Below are 16,929 nucleotides of genomic sequence, written 5' to 3' on the forward strand. Positions count from 1 at the left end.
GTATTGAATGAAAAAGCATACCCAAACCACCTACAATTTTTAATGCGTGCATATGTCAGACTTTAAATAGAACAAAATTGACCATCATTGCCATCATCTGGTTTTATTCTATTCATCTTTGTACTTAATCTTTAAAAGATAACAACTACCAAATTAGTTTATGTTTATCTTTACATTTGGTGTCCTTTTCTCTGTTTAGGAAATAAAACAGAGACTGCGCAACCTGAAATAAAAAGTGAAACTGAACCCCATCTTATCTTCAAAGGTTCGGACAACACTAAAAGCTACTCACCAACCCAGTCCATTCCTCACCCAGGGAAAGAGGCAAACTTCACTCCAGCCTTCTCCTGGTCCTCTAAGACTGCTTTGGTCACAACAGCTCCTCTTAAGAATGATGGATCACTTTCGTACGGGTTTTCAGAAAGAGGTAGCAGTCCCCACTGCGTAATGCCTTCTGCAAGACACAGTGGTGCTAATGTAGCTGCTGGGGAATGCGCTGAAATTGCACAGCCTGGTGAAGTGGTTCCTCTTCCCACCTTGTCTACTCCTATGACAAATTCCCTGGGTTATTCTGAGCCTCCCATTGGCCCATCTGAGCAGCTAACTTCCAATCAGCCAAACCAGCAGCCTCCATTCATCACTTCTCCTCATGAGCTTGCTTCCTCTCTGGTGGAAGAAGACGAGCAGCCTTCTGAAGCAGATGAGCCTCCATCAGACGACGCCCTGTCAGACGACCCCTTGTCACCTGCTGAGGATAAACTGCCCCACATTGTTGAGTATTGGTCAGACAGTGAGCACATCTTCCTGGATGCCAATGTTGGCGGCGTGGCTATAGCGCCTTCCCACGGCTCGGTTCTGATCGAGTGCGCCCGGCGAGAGCTTCACGCCACGACTCCTGTTGACCACCCCAACCGAAATCACCCTACGCGCCTCTCTCTAGTCTTCTACCAGCACAAAAACCTGACTAAGCCCCAACACGGTTTCGAACTAAACAAGATTAAGTTCGAGGCGAAAGAAGCTAAGAATAAGAAAACTAAAGCCTCCGAGCAGAAAGACCAGGCAGCTAACGAGGGTATTGAACTGTCCACAGAAGTTAATGAATTTAGCCAGATTCCTTCTCACAAAGCGTTAACATTAACCCATGACAATGTTGTCACTGTGTCCCCTTATGCTCTCACACATGTTGCGGGGCCCTATAACCATTGGGTCTGAAGGCTTTTCTCCCCTTCTTAATGCCTTTGCGAGTGCAGTGTATTTTTTCAAGGTGCTCTTAAAAGAAAGTCATGTTGTCGTTTACTATAGCTTCATCTCACCCATTTGAAGGCTGAGGTTAAAAAAAAAAATTGGGGGTGGGTATTTCTTAACTGTGACTATATTTTGACAATTGGTAGAAGGTGCACATTTTAAGCAAAAATTAAAGTTTTATAGTTTTAAATACATAAAGAAATGTTTTGGTTAGGTGTTAACCTTGATAGAATCACTCAGTTTGGTGCTTTAAATTGTTTACTATGAAACGAGTCATTTTTAGAGGATTTTAACAGGTTCATGTGCTATGATGTAAAATTAAGACACACAGTGTTAACTCTACACAGCTCCTGGTGCTTAACCACATCGACACAAAAATAAGCTGATTTATTATTTCATGGTGCCATTGTTCCAACATCTTCCAATCATTGCTAGGAAATCGGCATATTCCTTTGAAATAAACCAATGAAGTGTTTTCTCTCTTAAAATATTTCTCCTGTATAAAATAATTCATTATTGTTAGTAATGGTTGGAGGCTGTTCATAAATTGTAAATATATATTTTAAAAGCACTTTCTATTTTTAAAAGTAACTTGAAATAGTATAGTATAAGAATCCTATTGTCTATTGTTGTGCATACTTGCATACAAGAGAAATCATTTATTCTTGCTGTGTAGAGTTCCATCTTGTTAACTGCAATGTGTATCCTAATCATGTATATGGTTTGTGTTTTTTAAATGTGTCCTTTCTCATTCAAAGGTTAGCTACTTATATAAAATAGTTAGATCATGCAAAAATTGTTAATTCTCTGTAAAATTGGAATTAGGAAGCATATCACCAATATTGATTAACTTTTCTTTGGAACTAAATAAGAGTGATCTCTTCTGATTGAGCAACAATGGCCCTGATTTACTTTTACCCCAGCTTTTGTAATATAATCCATAAAAGATGTTTCCAAAAGGAGATGAGACATAAGATGATTCTGAAGAGTCAAATGCTTCTAAAGTTTCAAGGTGATAAAATTAAAAAATTATGTGGCAAGAACTTTATCTACCCCTTATTCATTCTGAAAGTCATTCTGGTTCAGAAGACAAATAAAATTCCTGTAGAAATTTTTTTGATAGTAAATTTCCTATCATCATCATCACACACCGCCGCCGCCCCCACCCACCCACCCCCCACACACTCTCTCTCTCTCTAAATAAACAGTAGGGATGGTATCCTAAACATGGTTTGTCCGTTAACAGCTAATCCAAAGTAGTTTATCTAAGTATATTGTTTTGGGGAAATGTTAACTCATCTTTTTCTAGGTAACAGGAAAATAGGCATTCCAGTTATTTTAGCTCTCCCATTATTTTTCCCATTGCTTTATTGACTCAACTTATAGCAAAGCAAAAGTGATTTCCCAATCAAAATGTTTAGAACAAGAAGAAATTTCAATGAAATACTTGATTCTGTTAAAATGCAGAGGTGCTATAACATTCAAAGTGTCAGATTCCTTGGGAGTATGGAAAACCTACTGGTGCTTCTCCCTTGGAAATGCCATAGGAAGCTCACAACCGCTAACACTCACATTTCTGGTGCAAAAGCAAACAGTTCCAACAAGCTATCTAAAGGAAAACTCATTGTAACTTATATTAAAATAATATGTGGTGCAAAGTATCAGTTTCAAGCTTTTGACTGATTTTGACTAAAGGAATATGAAGGGATTGTAAATAACAAAATGTCCATTGATTGACCATCATCTTGTCAAGTAGATTTCTGCTTCTTGAATATGTAAAATAGAGTAAATCATTGACTTGTTTTAGTATTTTGTGTGCCTTAGATTTCTGTTTGAAAACATGTATATTTTTGTGAGCCTAAGGTTTCTTATACATATGAGTATATAAATAAGTGATTGTTTATTGTTTCCGCTGCTTCAGTAAGATATTACTAGTATTAGACTATCAGGAGTACACCCTTGTGATATTTTGTTTTAGACTTTAGGCCTTAGCTCCCACCAGAAATTATTTCCTCAACAGATTTAATGGATAAAGTTGTAAGAACCTTTATCCATCCATCCATCTATCCATTCTCTATTCAGTTCTCATTGAATGTCTGCCGAATTTAAGTATTAGCTTTGTTTTTCTTTAAGTCACCACCCTGACGTAGTAAACTTAAAGAATTAAAATCCCAAAAGGTACTGTTTTTTTTTTTTTTTTCCAAAAACAGCAAATTCCCTTCAAAACAATCCACTGCAATACATCTGCAGCTATTCAAATCAGTTTGTCACTAAGTTTGAATAAATTCCTTAACAATCTAAACTTGAAACACCATTGTTGACGTAGGGGAACATTCAGATCTGTGAAGTTAGTCGCAATTTACCAAAATGAATACATGAAAATACCCTGTCTCAACTAAAATATTTCCATTCTCTTATTGTAAGTAGCACCATGAATGGCTTGCCTCAACTGATAACCCCTTGGTGGGAACCACCTATGATTCCTACCTTGTTGAACTCTTTATTTCCCAAGTTTCACAGTGTACCATCCCATTGTGTGCCCTGTGATTTTTTTTTCAAAGTTCATGCTTATATGTCCTGCAGGATTGTGATTGTATGCTGGCTTTACTGTTTTTAGAATGCTCTTTATCATGAAGCAAGGAAATAAATTTGTTTGAAATGACATTTTCACTCAGAAAACTGGTCATCTAACATTATTTCTACACTTCTGTTATGTTTTACTGTAAAACCTTTTGTTTACCTCTTTTATAGCCTTATGTTTCATCTTCTGCCTTTGTTCATGGTATGATAATTGAATTCATTTATACTTGGCCCTTAAGTTAGCCCAACCTGTTCATCATAGTCACAAAGTTACCAATTATAATGAGAGGATAACTCCTACTTGATGTAGAATCCTACAAAATGTCATGCTGCCCTTCAATGTCTCTTTAATGGCTCTCAGGCCATTGATGAAAACAATTTTCTCTTGTGCCTGTCAGCCTCATCTTCATATTTCCAATTCATCCACAAAGTATCAAATAGATCATATCATAAACCTGATTGAAACATATTCTTATTGAAAATTGAGGCTAGCTGAATATGTATAGCTATAGGTCAAGTTTTGCAAAATGTTTGCATCTTAAATACCCTTCCACATTCCTTATTATGAAGTCTGCATGTGGATGAAATAATTTCATTTGTTAAATATAGAATTTCAACTAGATGAGATTCATAAGCAATTTACTTAAGACATAACCCCAATATATAGTTAATTGAATGCATACCGCTGTGTAAATGAGGTACCGAATTCATATGAAGTAACCTACTTTCTAATGTTACTACTTCAGTGGATTCCTACTGATTATCATTTATTTCACAACAGCATGTATGAAAATAACCCCAATCTATTTAAGTTTAGTATTCTTAAAACAAATTATATCTTCTATCTTGGACGAACTTATGACATTGCATGACAACTTCCACAAATAATGGGCACAGCATTTCCTTTGAATGTGCCCAGCAAATCAGTAGCTGTATGTGACCTTTAATATATAGCTACCTTCTATTTCACAACTTCCTGATGCATGGAAATCCTTTTTGTCTAGATTTAGTACAACTGGGAATTTTGATCTCTTGTAGAAATTTATGATGAGACTTGTGAAATAAGGTAAAATAGTGGCCTCTCACAGCCCCAGAAGATACCTTAGAAGTCATACAGTCCAGTCACTGGGGCCCAGACAGATGTCAGTGTCGGTGTTCAATTACATTTGGAAATAAAATTTAAACAGTCAAATGAAGGCCACTTTTTGGTTAGGAGGACTATAGGAAAATTTGATCTGCTCACCCACAGGGGACTTTATCACTATAAAGTAATCTTATTTTTGGTACAAGTCAAAATAAAATGGCTTTTGGGTTCTTTTTCTGAGCAATTCAGGGTAAGAAGTGAAATTGAATCAAGATTTCCCTGCCTGTAGAGTTTCGTGGGCCTTTTGTGGGAAATCTAGATGACTTTTACCTATTAAGCTGTCCTGTTAATTCATCTCACAAAATGTGGCAATTGTCCTATTTGCTATTTCAATAAATGAAAATCAAGTACTGATAGAGTACAGGTTTTTATTTCCCCTGGAACAAGTGTTTGGCACATAAAGGGAGTTATAGAAGACTGAATGGTTGGAATAATTGGGGAAAGTATATTTCCATTGTATATATTCCCTAGCCATAGTTGTACAGTCTATCCACATTCTTGCATAGTTGGCCTCACAACAGAGTCCTAGACTAGTTATTTTGATGGGACTGTCTATGTGTGTTAGAATACTGTTTTGTGCACAGCTCCTAAACTTGCCCGTAAATGTACTGAACTTGTGTAACTTTGATGTCAGTGATATGGCACACTTAACCAAAATAGAATTCAGTGCCCTGATTTCTGAAGACGTCTGGATTTATTTAAACCAAATTAGGCTCCGTGTTGAGCTTTCTTCTAATGGTTTACAAAATGATGCCAGGAGCCGTCCCTCAGAACTATCTGAAAGACTGCCTCCTGGGCTTGAAGTCCTTAGAAGTTTCGCTGAATAAAACATAATTCTTAACTTGGCAAGTGAAAAAAAAAAAAAAGATGCCATCCATGGCTCTGAAATACAGTTTGGAAAGAATCAGTATGTTCTTTATCAGAAGTGGAATTTGTGTATTTTCTTGGAATATATTGAGAATCATTGGAATCTTTGCTTTTCTCTAGTGTATAAAATAAGAGTGTGAGTTCTTATGTTAATTTTGGAGATGGTGGAGCTGGTTTTAATGCAGTACATCACTCTTCTTGTCCACAATGAACTTGACAAACTAATTGTCTGCATTCCGGTATCCGGACGACTTCCCTTCAATGCCTGTTTCTTCTCGGTATTGAATTAAATACCATTGTTGACTTCAAAGGGCATGTGTTTTGTTCCTTCAGGTAATCCAGGTGTATTTGTCACTGCTTATTTTCCCCTCTGTGAGGGTCTCACCTTGTGTTTCTCTTTTGCACTGTTTAATATCTCTAGCTGTAAAAGTCTAACATTAATCATTTCTCTGTTGGTTGTACTCCTTTCCCGTCCCTACTGTGATGTTCATGATCTTCCTTGGGTCATAAATTTTCTTCTAGTTTGCTCAGCCATAGATGTCCCTTAAATTAAAATAAATCTTAGTCTAAGGTAAATGTTATATATAAATGGATTTAACCCTTTTATGTCTGAGTGCAACTTTGGAAACCCTTGGTTACGAGTATAAACCTAGTTTTCCTAAAAAAAAAAAAAAGTCCTAGTAGCTGTTACGAAAAGCATTCTCTCAATCACCACACACACACACAAAAACACCAAAAAAGAAAACAAAAAAACCTCAACTCTCAGAAACATTTTCATTTTTGGAGAAATAATATTGGAAAGTAATTTGGTTTCTTCTCCATCTGGCTAGGTATAAACTTGCATCTTTGAGCAGAAACTCTGGTATTATTTTTCTTTTCTCATTTTACTGAAGCTACATTGTCAGCAAGTGTACTTTCATTCTTCTTAGTTTTCAGTCCTTTCCTCTGATTTTCTTTAAGACTGTTGCTTCCACTCTCTGTTCTATCTTCATTCCCCCATGTGTGTCCCTTACACAGATACACATGGTTAATTTTAAGAATAGCAGTGAACTTGGTCAGTTGTCTTTTCCTGTCTTTTAAAATCACTTCATCAATCCTTTTTGGGATAATACCAAAAAGAATTACAAGCTTTTAGTCCGCCCTTTTGGTTAAGAGGCAAATTCAGTTTTTAGGAACCCCCAGATTAGCATCAAGTGCTCTTTACCTATCCCAGTGATGTTTGACCCTCATTTCATTTGTTAGTGTTTGAATGTTTCACAAAAAGTTGCTTGAAAAGTTATATATTCTAGCACTCCAGCTTTGCTATTTCTGTGTAACACATCATACTAATTATCAATTTTCTGACCAGTGACTTTGAATTAGTGGGTGTGATCTATAGACTAGATAGTATTTTCTCTTTTTTTTTTTTTTTTTGCCTGTTTTCTTCCTTATCTCACAGCTCAATTTTGTGGATGGTTTCTGTTTTCTAAGGTAGATTTATTCCTTTGGAATTTGGTTGTTGGCAATAATAGGAACTGTTTTATAACCTAGATGAGAAAAGTTTTTTTTTTAATGGACTGAAAGTAATCCGAAGAGTTAAGTCAGTCATCAGAAGTGCTTTCTTCTGAGGACATGTGGAGGAAGTTAAGGGGCAGAAAGGAAGAACTGTGTTCCTATAAGCAGCCTGTGGGTTCACCTACCAGCTCAAAACCACGTTATAATGTTTCTACTCCTCACTCCATACCAGTTTCTTTCCAAAAAATAGCAACTCAAAATGAGGAACCCTTTTGAAAGAAAATATGGAAATAAGAATTATAATACTTGTACTTTATAATGTTTTAGGCTATCAAACTCTTTCCTATCTGTCACTTTTTTCTCCATAATACTGATGGTTGGACAGAGAACAATGTTCCCTTCTTATTGGTGATAAAGCTGCAGATTGGCAAGAAAAGCAAATGACTTTCTCCTAATCACAAAGCAAGTCAACTCATTTGAGACTAAGGTAATAATTGCAGACTGCTGAACAGATTTCTTTGCCATAAACTATGACTTAGAGAGTGTTACTGAGTGAATATTTTGTCAGATCTAATCTAAGAATAATACAAAGTCTACTTATTGTACAGAAAATACGCTTCCGAAGTATTTTGTTTCCACTATTTATTTTAGCCAGCTATTTTCTTATGCATATATTGGAAGGTCCGGTCAGATTCATAGGACTTCTGTATTAGGGCTTAGGTTAATGAAGCTTTATTTTTACCCCTGTAAAAATTTTTTGTTGTTGTTTTGTTTAAAGAATGTCCCCATACTACTGAAACAAAGGGAAACAAGGTCAACAACTCATAATCAAAATTCAATGGTTTTGTAATTTGAAATGGTTGAAGGGAATGTGCTGGGTAAACTGATTATTTTAGTTTCCAGGCACTCATGGTAAACATGTAAAATTGTTGACATCTCTCAGAAATAGCTCTGTCTCCCAGTTATTTGAATTTGTTTTTTGTTCTACTTTTCCAGCCATGTAAAATCTCTGTGTCAAAGGTTAAATATACCTTTGTTCAGAGAGTTAAGAAAAATAATAAGATGTATTAGTTTTTAGTAAGCTCTTTATAAAGAGGAAAGTTGGGCTACTTCATCAGTATATTATGGGCTACTAACAAAAAACATAGTCCAGACTGTTCTAAAAATAGTCAAATAACATTTTTGGTGATTTAGTTCAATAATTGCCTACCCTAATGCTTCTCTGTGATATTGCTAAATAAATCCCTGATGACGTAAGACTTTACAAAAAGAGCTCTTTTTAAAAAAAAACAAACAGATATACGGTCTTTTTTTTTTTTTTTTTAACTTTTATGAGCTAACATTGTGATAGGTGCTTTAAGAGAAATATTTTTCCAGAATGATTTTGTAGTAAAAGTAAAGGGCAGCTTTTGTATTGTGATGTCTGGGTGGATAGTCATCTTTCGGTTACTAAGAAATCATGTAGTGTTCCCTAAAGAGAAGCTCAAAAATCTGCTCAGCAGAAAGAAAAGTATTGATTATTGGTTTCTTCATTTTCTCTTATGCTATGTGGTGACCTACCAAATAGATTCACAGGCGTATCAATATCTGTTTGGAGGATACCGATTATGCTTATCATTTGTGGGAACAAAATATTCAGATTCTTCACCATGGTGAAGTAGAGTAGTACTAAATTCCCAATAGAGAATTATCAATTTTACAAAATAATATTTATGTCTCCAGCTGACTTTTTCCTCTCTTTGGGGTATATTTACTATTTATTTTGTATCTTTGATCTTTTTCTTTGGAAGATTTTACCTATTGCCGTCCTACTGTATTAAATATCCCATACAATGAAATAGGTTAGTAAAGATTTTAAAACCCCACAAATATCCATTTTTGGTTCTTAACACATGGGGGGAACAGTTTTTATAAAAGCACTTCAACATGTAGAAGGGAAAGATAATCTTAATTATGATGATTTCAATTCAGGATCAATAGGTAGTGGCTCTGCAAACAAGGGAACACTTACTAGCAGTACTTGAAGACTTGTGAGTTGAAATTGCATGTTACTTGAAAGACCTAATTAAGCTAAATTTTGGTGCACAGCAGTTGTACATGATTTCATGTTTATGTAGCAAAATGCTTTGAAATGTACTAGTTTTGAAAAATACATGTAAAGATAGTTGTGAAAATTGTCTATTATATTTTCCTGTGTGTCTCATTTATTTAGAGCATAAAGTTTCTTTTTTAGTTGTTCTAACTGAATAAGGCTAAATGAATACTGTAATTGAAATTATATTTTAAATCTTTGTCATGAGTTTTTAAAAAAAAAAACTATTGCAAATTGTATCATTCCTGATTACACAGAACTTTGTGGGTGGTTTTAAATAAATTTTATACTTCTATTTTGCACCTGGTGGTCTAATTTTTCTTTCCTCTTCAAAATCATATTTTTTGCATTTACTATCCAATAAAAGTCACATATTTTTAACTACACAGGACAATACAATTTATTTGGAGATAACCAAATATATGCATTGGGTTCAAAACCAAATCAGGATGGCTGTGGCAGAACCCTTGCGTTTTAAACCATTTAATCCCCACAGTGATGCTATTAAGTAAGGGCTCTTACTAACCCCACTTTACAGATGAATTCAGGAACTTTAAGTGGTTAAGCTGACACCCCTAGTAATTAGCAAAGCTGTTAATCAACCTTGTTCTATATTGACTCATGCCCTCCCTTGGATTTATCATTAATAAAACTTAATCCTGAACACAGAATGCTAACATTATTTTAAATTTGACATCCTAAAAAGTTAGTAGCTCAGTCATGTCTGACTCTCTGCAACCAAGGGCCTACCCAAGCAAGAATAGTAGAGTAGCTAGCCATTCTCTTCTCCAGGCAATCTTCCTGACCCAGGGAAGGAAGCTGGGTCTCCCTCATTGCAGGCCGATTCTCTACCATCCGAAATGAAAAAAAAAAAAAAAAAAAACACACACACACACAAAAAACAAATACGTTTTTAGTCATATTCCAGCAAATATTATAGGAAAATAAGTTACTTTAAATTCATCTAGTTTGAAACCTATTTCTCTGTAGCATCCCAGTAGTCTTCCTTCTAGTGATAGAAACTACTCCACTGGCCCCCACCTCCCCTTCCCCACTTCCTCTCCAGGCAGCTAGAGACTACATTTATTACCTCCTTCCTGACTGGTTAAAAGGGAGACATTAGAGATGCTGAACGTACAGACAGACCTGAACAACACTCTAGGGGATGGAAGAATAAATAGCTCAGCTAATATCCTAACTCGACAGGTACCCTACAAGACAACTAGCAGGTTTTTTGAGTCTTCTCTAGGCCAAATAGACACTTCCTTCACTATTTATTTAGTGAAACGGTTTCTAGATCCTTCATCTTAGTTCCCTGACCAGTGACCAGGGATTGAAACCTGGGCAGTGAAAGCACTAATTCCTAACCACGACTGCCAGAGAATGCCCTCCTTTATCTTAATTGATGCTCTTTTAGACAACAACCTGAATAATCCTTTAAGAGAGTTATCTTTTAATAACAGATCTTGTGGGTAATTCCTTGACAGTCCAGTTTTAGGGTTCCATACTTCCACATCAGGGTTTATGGGTTTGATTCCCTGGTGGGGGAACAGATCCCATAAGTTGCACAGTGCGGCCAGAAAACAGAAAACAAACAACAAAACACAAATCTTGGGTCATGACATTCCCCAGCTTAAAACATCCCAGTGACTTCCCCTGTACTTCGTATGAAAGCACACTCCTTACTTGGTCATTTACCAAGTGTGAAGAACAATGAAATAGTTGGTGAATAACATTTATTTACTCAAGGAGATGCAAGGGAATTTCCTGGTGGTCCAGTGGTTAGGACTCTTAAGCCTCCACCTCTAGTTGATCTCTGGTTGGGGGACTAAGCTCCATCAAGCTGCAGAGTGCAGTTAAAAAAGGGGGGGGGGGAAGTGTGAGAAATTGAACTGTGATATCTGTAATACATGCTAAAAGAAGACCTAAATAATTGGAAAGATATTTCATATTCATAGAATGGATACTTAACGTTGTTAATCGTGGGAATGTGAATGCGTGTAGTCACTGTGAAAACAAGTTCGCAATTCCTCAACAAGTTAAGCATAGAATTTACCAGATAACCCAGAATCGCACTACTAGGTATAATCTAAGAGAATTGAAAACAGGAGTTTAAACAAACACTCTATATGAATGTTCACAGCGGCATTATTCATAGTAGCCCCAAAGTGGAGGCAACCCCAAAGATCAACTGACAAATGGATAAACAAAATATGGTATTATTCATATAAAGTAATCGTTTTAGCTATAAAATGAAGTACTAAGGCACGCTACAAGAGGAACCTTGGACACCATACAGTAATCACACAAAAAGCCTGTATAATTTTTTTTTTTTTAATTGTAATGGGTCTTACTTCTGGCGTGTAAGCTCTATTTCTCTCACCTGGGATCGAACCCCGGGACCCCAGCATGGGTAGCTTGGAATGTTAGCCACTGAAACACCAGGCAAGTCCCAGTATAATTCTATTAACAGGAAATGTCTAGGACACGCTAATCCATAGAAAGAAAGCTGATTAGTAGTTGCCTGGAGCTGGAGAGCGCCGGGATTAAGGAGGAACTGCGTAATGGGTGGGAGTTCTTTTCAAGGGTTGGACGCATGGTGGTTGCACAGCTTTATGTAAATGCTAAAAGCCTCTGAATTGTACAATAAAATACTTAAACGATGGGATTATATGTTAAGTGAATTTCATCTCAATTTTTTCAAAAAGTTAGGAAGATGTCACTGGATATAGTCATTCTCCCACGTACCTGAACTCCAAAAAAAAAAAAAAAAAAAACCCCAAAATGGCGGCGAGCTCATGGATCACATGACTCCCGATTCTTTCCTTCCCACACTCGGCGAAGCCTCTTCCTTTGAGCTTGCGCAGAGATACAGACAGTCGGCTCATTGTTATACAAGTGGCAAGGTAACCCGTCTTAGGCAAGCTCCGATTCCAGTTGCGTAGTGAAAGGGGTGAGCGCATTGACGGCTACCTCGGGAGCGCGCACGTAGAACGTAAGCCCGTGTGCGCCGTTCCTCAGAGAGATTGGGGAGGGGGCAGAGGCGCGGAGGCAGACGGGGAGGTTGACGCATGCGCTTAAGTCTGATGGGTTTGAAATGGCTTCGGTGTTAACTGGGATCGGATTCAGGTGAAGGTTTGATCCTCGCGGTTGGAGCGGCAGGCGGCCGAGCCGGGGTTCCTAACGTCCTGTTGGATCCTCCGAAGCGCCGGGAGCGGCCGTTTTGGTAGCACGGCGTCCGTAGGCTGGCGACGGTGGGGCTCTCGTGGGACTGGGACGGGAGAGACACAGTCCCTTTTGTGCGGGTCGGAGCAGGCCCGGCGCGGCCGGCCCCTCCCCCACCGCCTCGGGTTTTTTGTTGTTTTTTTTTTTTTCTTCCGGCGGCCCCTCCGGTGCCCCCGGCAACCCTCGGCCTCGGCCTCTGCCTGGCAGGCTCGAAGGGGCTGCGGGCCGCTGTCTCTCGCTCTCCAGCCGGTGAGGCTTTAGCCTCCTGGCTTCGCGTCGGAGCCTTGCCCGGCGGCACGGGTTTTGGGAAGTGGAGGCTTCTCTGTACCGCTGGGGGCTTATGTGTACCGGAGCTCTCGGTATTCCCTTCTTTGCATTTCGCCCAGTCTCCGGGACGGAGGATTCCCTCTCCCTTGGTCTGCGGCCCGCGAGGAGCTGGGGCTGGAGGAAGATGGATGGCACAGCTCTGGCCCCTCCGAGGTGTGGGGGGGAAGGGAGTGCGCGGGCTGAGATCTTCGCTTCTTCTGGCTGGGTTTGAGGGGGGAGGGGTCTTCGGGATGGTTCTTTAAGGGGCATCCGTTGTTTCAACGGTCTTTCTCCTCGAGGAAGGGGAGAGAAGAGGAGCCCCCAGTTTTTTCCCTAGTCTGGAAAGTAAGGAAATGTTCGTTATTTAAGTGATGCTCTTGAATACCTTTCTTCGATGTCTCGTCCCAATTTCCGTTATTGGTTTTTCCACTTTTAGCCCCCAGCCCATTGCCAAAAGAAACAAGCAGCCTATTTTTCTGTTGAATGTAAAGCTGTGTATTTTTTATTGCTAAGAATTCGGTAAGAAAACGGCAGATGGTCTTCTGTTTAAATGTGACAGTTTGTAGTCGATGAGGGAAGTGCGTTTCTTGTAAGTCGACCTCTAATGTCATGTATTGAAATTGGCTACTTTCGTGAACTAATTTGATGTAAAATGTTTTTGCTGCATATCGGACATTCACGTGCCCCTTGTTATTTATAGTTGGTCTACGAAGATGTCCTTGACAAATTAAGCATTTCTTTAAAATAAGACTTTTGTGATGGTTGTAGTTTGGTTGAACTTTAAACTGTGGATCCTTTCTTAATAGATCGCTGCTGTAGAAGACTAACAAGCGAAGGTCCCCCCCTCCCCTTTTGTCATGGCTCAGTTTGGAGGACAGAAGAATCCGCCATGGGCTACTCAGTTTACAGCCACTGCGGTATCTCAGCCAGGTCAGGCTTCCTCTGAACACATGTGCTATAGATGCCGGATTTGGGATATGTTTTAACTGTGTGCATTAATCTATGCATAATATTGTTAATATAACTTTGCAAATGATGTATCTTTTAAGATTATCTGTGAATCTTCTTTCAAAAATTCATAGACCAGCTAGCGAAATACCTGCTTTACACAGCAGTTTGGACAGTTATATGTAGTCTTTTAAACGTTAAATTGGTTTAGTTATGTTAGAGGTTAGCAGCCACTCATTCATCCTAGTTTACCTCATTTGGCATGTTAAGGTGTCAGTATTCATAAGTTATATTTAAAATTAAGTGTATTCATACTTTATGAAAAATTATAAGACTGGTTTTCAGGTATTTGAATTTTAAGTGAAAAAACCAACTCTAAAGAATTTATGAAGCAAAGGAAAAGAATAAATAGATGTAAAGGAAAAAAGCAAGCATTTACGTATTCAAAATAAAGCCTATGAAATGTCATTTTCAAAATAAGTAACAAAATATGTCATTAAAAGTGTTTATTTCAGCGTTTCTTCCTAGTGTTTTTGGGAGGACTTATTTCGCCATTTTTTGACTTATGGTTGAGTCTTCAGTTTACAAAATGAAATTTTGAGTTTCTCTGAGTACCCAGAAAAGTTGCAGCTTATTCTGTTAATTTGACTATATTTTATTTATGATATACTTGATACTAGTTTTTGCTGCATTTTACTTAAATTTGTTATTTGAGGTCAGTTGCAGAGACACTGTGATCTTCTAACTTTGATGTTCTAAATTGGATCGACATGATTATCTTGCTATGTAGGTGACCTTTCTCTTTAAGGAAATGAATATATTAGGGTTTTTATTTTAATTACTTTTGATTTGAAATATTAAAGGAGCAACAGTTGATTTGAGGGATTAAATGAGCAACTGAATATAATGTGAAATAATAGTTATAATTGGCATCCAAGTGTTTCTTCTCTGTGTTAAATAGTGGGGAACCTGATAATGACTTAATTTTGATAAAACAGGAATTATTACCAAATACTGTGTGTCCAGAAACAAGTGATGTGTACTGGTATTTTGGTAAAGAACATGTTTACCTGATTTCCTGTGTACAATTGGCTTTAATTTCTTATCTGTATTGTTCCTATAGAATAGCTGTTATGGTGAATTTCTGTTGTCTATAGTTCTTAACATCTATATTGTAATTACTTAAATATGCGCTGTGCTTTTGTTTTTATTTTGAAACTGAGCAAAGGAGACACTATAAAGGTTTTAAAACTTGTCAAAGTCAGTAGTAATTATAGACCTCCTTTTCCATATTTGACAGTAGAGATTCCAAATGTAAATAATGGGATTTGTGTAAACAGTTTGTGCCTAAGAAATTATGGATTTTTCTGGGACCTGTCATTAATCACAGTTTTTCAAAGTCTGATATTTTATTGATGCATCATGATTTCAGTAACTAACTAGGCAAGTATTTCGTTAGCATCTATGTTTAGTTTTCCTACAAAAATCCTGGAGTAGGTTCTCTAGTGAGTGTTTTTATTAAATGTTTTTATTAAACTATTGAAATTTTTATATTCTGTAGTTGGTAAAGAATCTTGTCTGCAATGCAGGAGACCCCAGTTCGATTCCTGGGTTGGGAAGATCCCCTGGAGAAGGGATAGGCTACCTACTCCAGCATTCTTGGCCTTCCCTTGTGGCTCAATTGTAAAGAATCCACCTGCAATGTGGGAGACCTGGGTTCGATCTGGGTTGGGAAGATCCCCTGGAGAAGGGAAAAGCTACCCACTCCAGCATTCTGGCCTGGAGAATTCCATGGAGAGTCCATGAGGTTGCAAAGAATTGGACACAACTGAGTGACTTTCACTTTCATATTTTGAGCTGTTTCCTGAAAGCTTGATATTTTCTAGCCTTCATTTCAAGCCTTTGTGACTAATCATTATCTTATTAGAATTGATTCTCAGAGCCAAGCTAATTTGTCAAAGTTGAATTTTTTTCAACTATAAGGCAATTATGGTTTGTTTTATTTACACCTAATTTCAATGGAGAATTTCAGCCAAGTGTATATATATATATAAGGCTTTATATTTTCTCCTGTAAGCTTCAAATGCAATTTGATAAAAAACAATTTCAGCAGAGAGGGCATCAGAAGAGCTTAATCAGGATAGTAGTGTAGGTGCCTGTTGTATTCCAGTTAAAAAAAAAAAGCATGCATTCAAATATGCCAGATATATTAGTATCAGAGGTCAATGTCAATCAAATGGTGGTCACACAACAGAAAAAGGTTAACTGAAAATTCAATTCAAATGAAAATATTTTGATCTTTGTGCCTGTGTATCTGACTTATTTTCTCCTGAAAGCAATATAAAAAAATTACTGCTATTTTATTTTAGTATATGACAAGGTTATGTTCAGTTAATGGCTTTGCTATTCCATTTTCTAGCAAGATTGTCTTGCATTTGTACTTAACTCTGGAATCAGCTAACAGTGATTTGAACATTTTAGTGCATTCACACAGATGACATTGCTAAGTCACTTGAGTCGTGTCCAACTCTGTGTGACCCCATAGACGGCAGCCCACCAGGCTTCCCCATCCCTGGGATTCTCCAGGCAAGAACACTGGAGTGGGTTGCCATTTCCTTCTCCATGCATGAAAGTGAAAAGTGAAAGTGAAGTTGCTCAGTCATGTTCGACCCTCAGCGACCCCATGGACTGCAGCCTTCCAGTCTCCTCCATCCATGGGATTTTCCAGGCAAGAGTACTGGAGTGGGGTGCCATTGCCTTCTCCGACAGATGACATATGTAAGATTAAAAACTTCAGTAAAAGTATGTACACTAGCACTTAATTGCTAAAATCTGTCATAAAGTTGAAGCTCAGTATTTGAATTATTTCTGATTAATTTTGATGCTGTTTTTCAATTGTGTCTGTGCTATTCGCTCAGTCATGTATGACTGTTTGCAATCCCATGTACTGTAGCCCACTCCTCTGTCCATGAGATTTCCTAGGCAAGAATACTGGGGTGGATTGCCATTCCCTTCTCCTGTGGATCTT

General features: G+C 37.7%; 2 protein-coding genes across 15 annotated transcripts in view; both read left to right on the plus strand.

Annotated features, from left to right (window-relative positions):
• TET1 (tet methylcytosine dioxygenase 1) overlaps positions 1 to 3,909 on the plus strand; it is a 131,456-nt gene extending 127,547 nt beyond the window's left edge. For all 8 annotated transcript variants that reach the window (XM_055591287.1, XM_055591301.1, XM_055591295.1 and 5 more), the window contains one exon: positions 200 to 3,909. In XM_055591287.1, coding sequence (XP_055447262.1) covers positions 200 to 1,212 — 1,013 coding nt within the window. In that variant the 3' untranslated portion in view covers positions 1,213 to 3,909. The remainder of the gene's footprint in view (positions 1 to 199) is intronic.
• Positions 3,910 to 12,281: 8,372 nt separating this feature from the next.
• Positions 12,282 to 16,929, plus strand: part of CCAR1 (cell division cycle and apoptosis regulator 1) — a 46,660-nt gene continuing 42,012 nt past the window's right edge. Inside the window, exons 1-2 of one of the 7 annotated variants that reach the window (XM_055591385.1) lie at positions 12,282 to 12,417; positions 13,760 to 13,883. In XM_055591385.1, the coding sequence (XP_055447360.1) occupies positions 13,811 to 13,883 (73 nt within the window). In that variant the 5' untranslated portion in view covers positions 12,282 to 12,417; positions 13,760 to 13,810. The other 6 variants (XM_055591370.1, XM_055591393.1, XM_055591360.1 and 3 more) reach the window with 6 other exon arrangements.

Source organism: Bubalus kerabau, chromosome 1, assembly GCF_029407905.1.
Source record: "Bubalus kerabau isolate K-KA32 ecotype Philippines breed swamp buffalo chromosome 1, PCC_UOA_SB_1v2, whole genome shotgun sequence".
Taxonomy (NCBI): domain Eukaryota; kingdom Metazoa; phylum Chordata; class Mammalia; order Artiodactyla; family Bovidae; genus Bubalus; species Bubalus kerabau.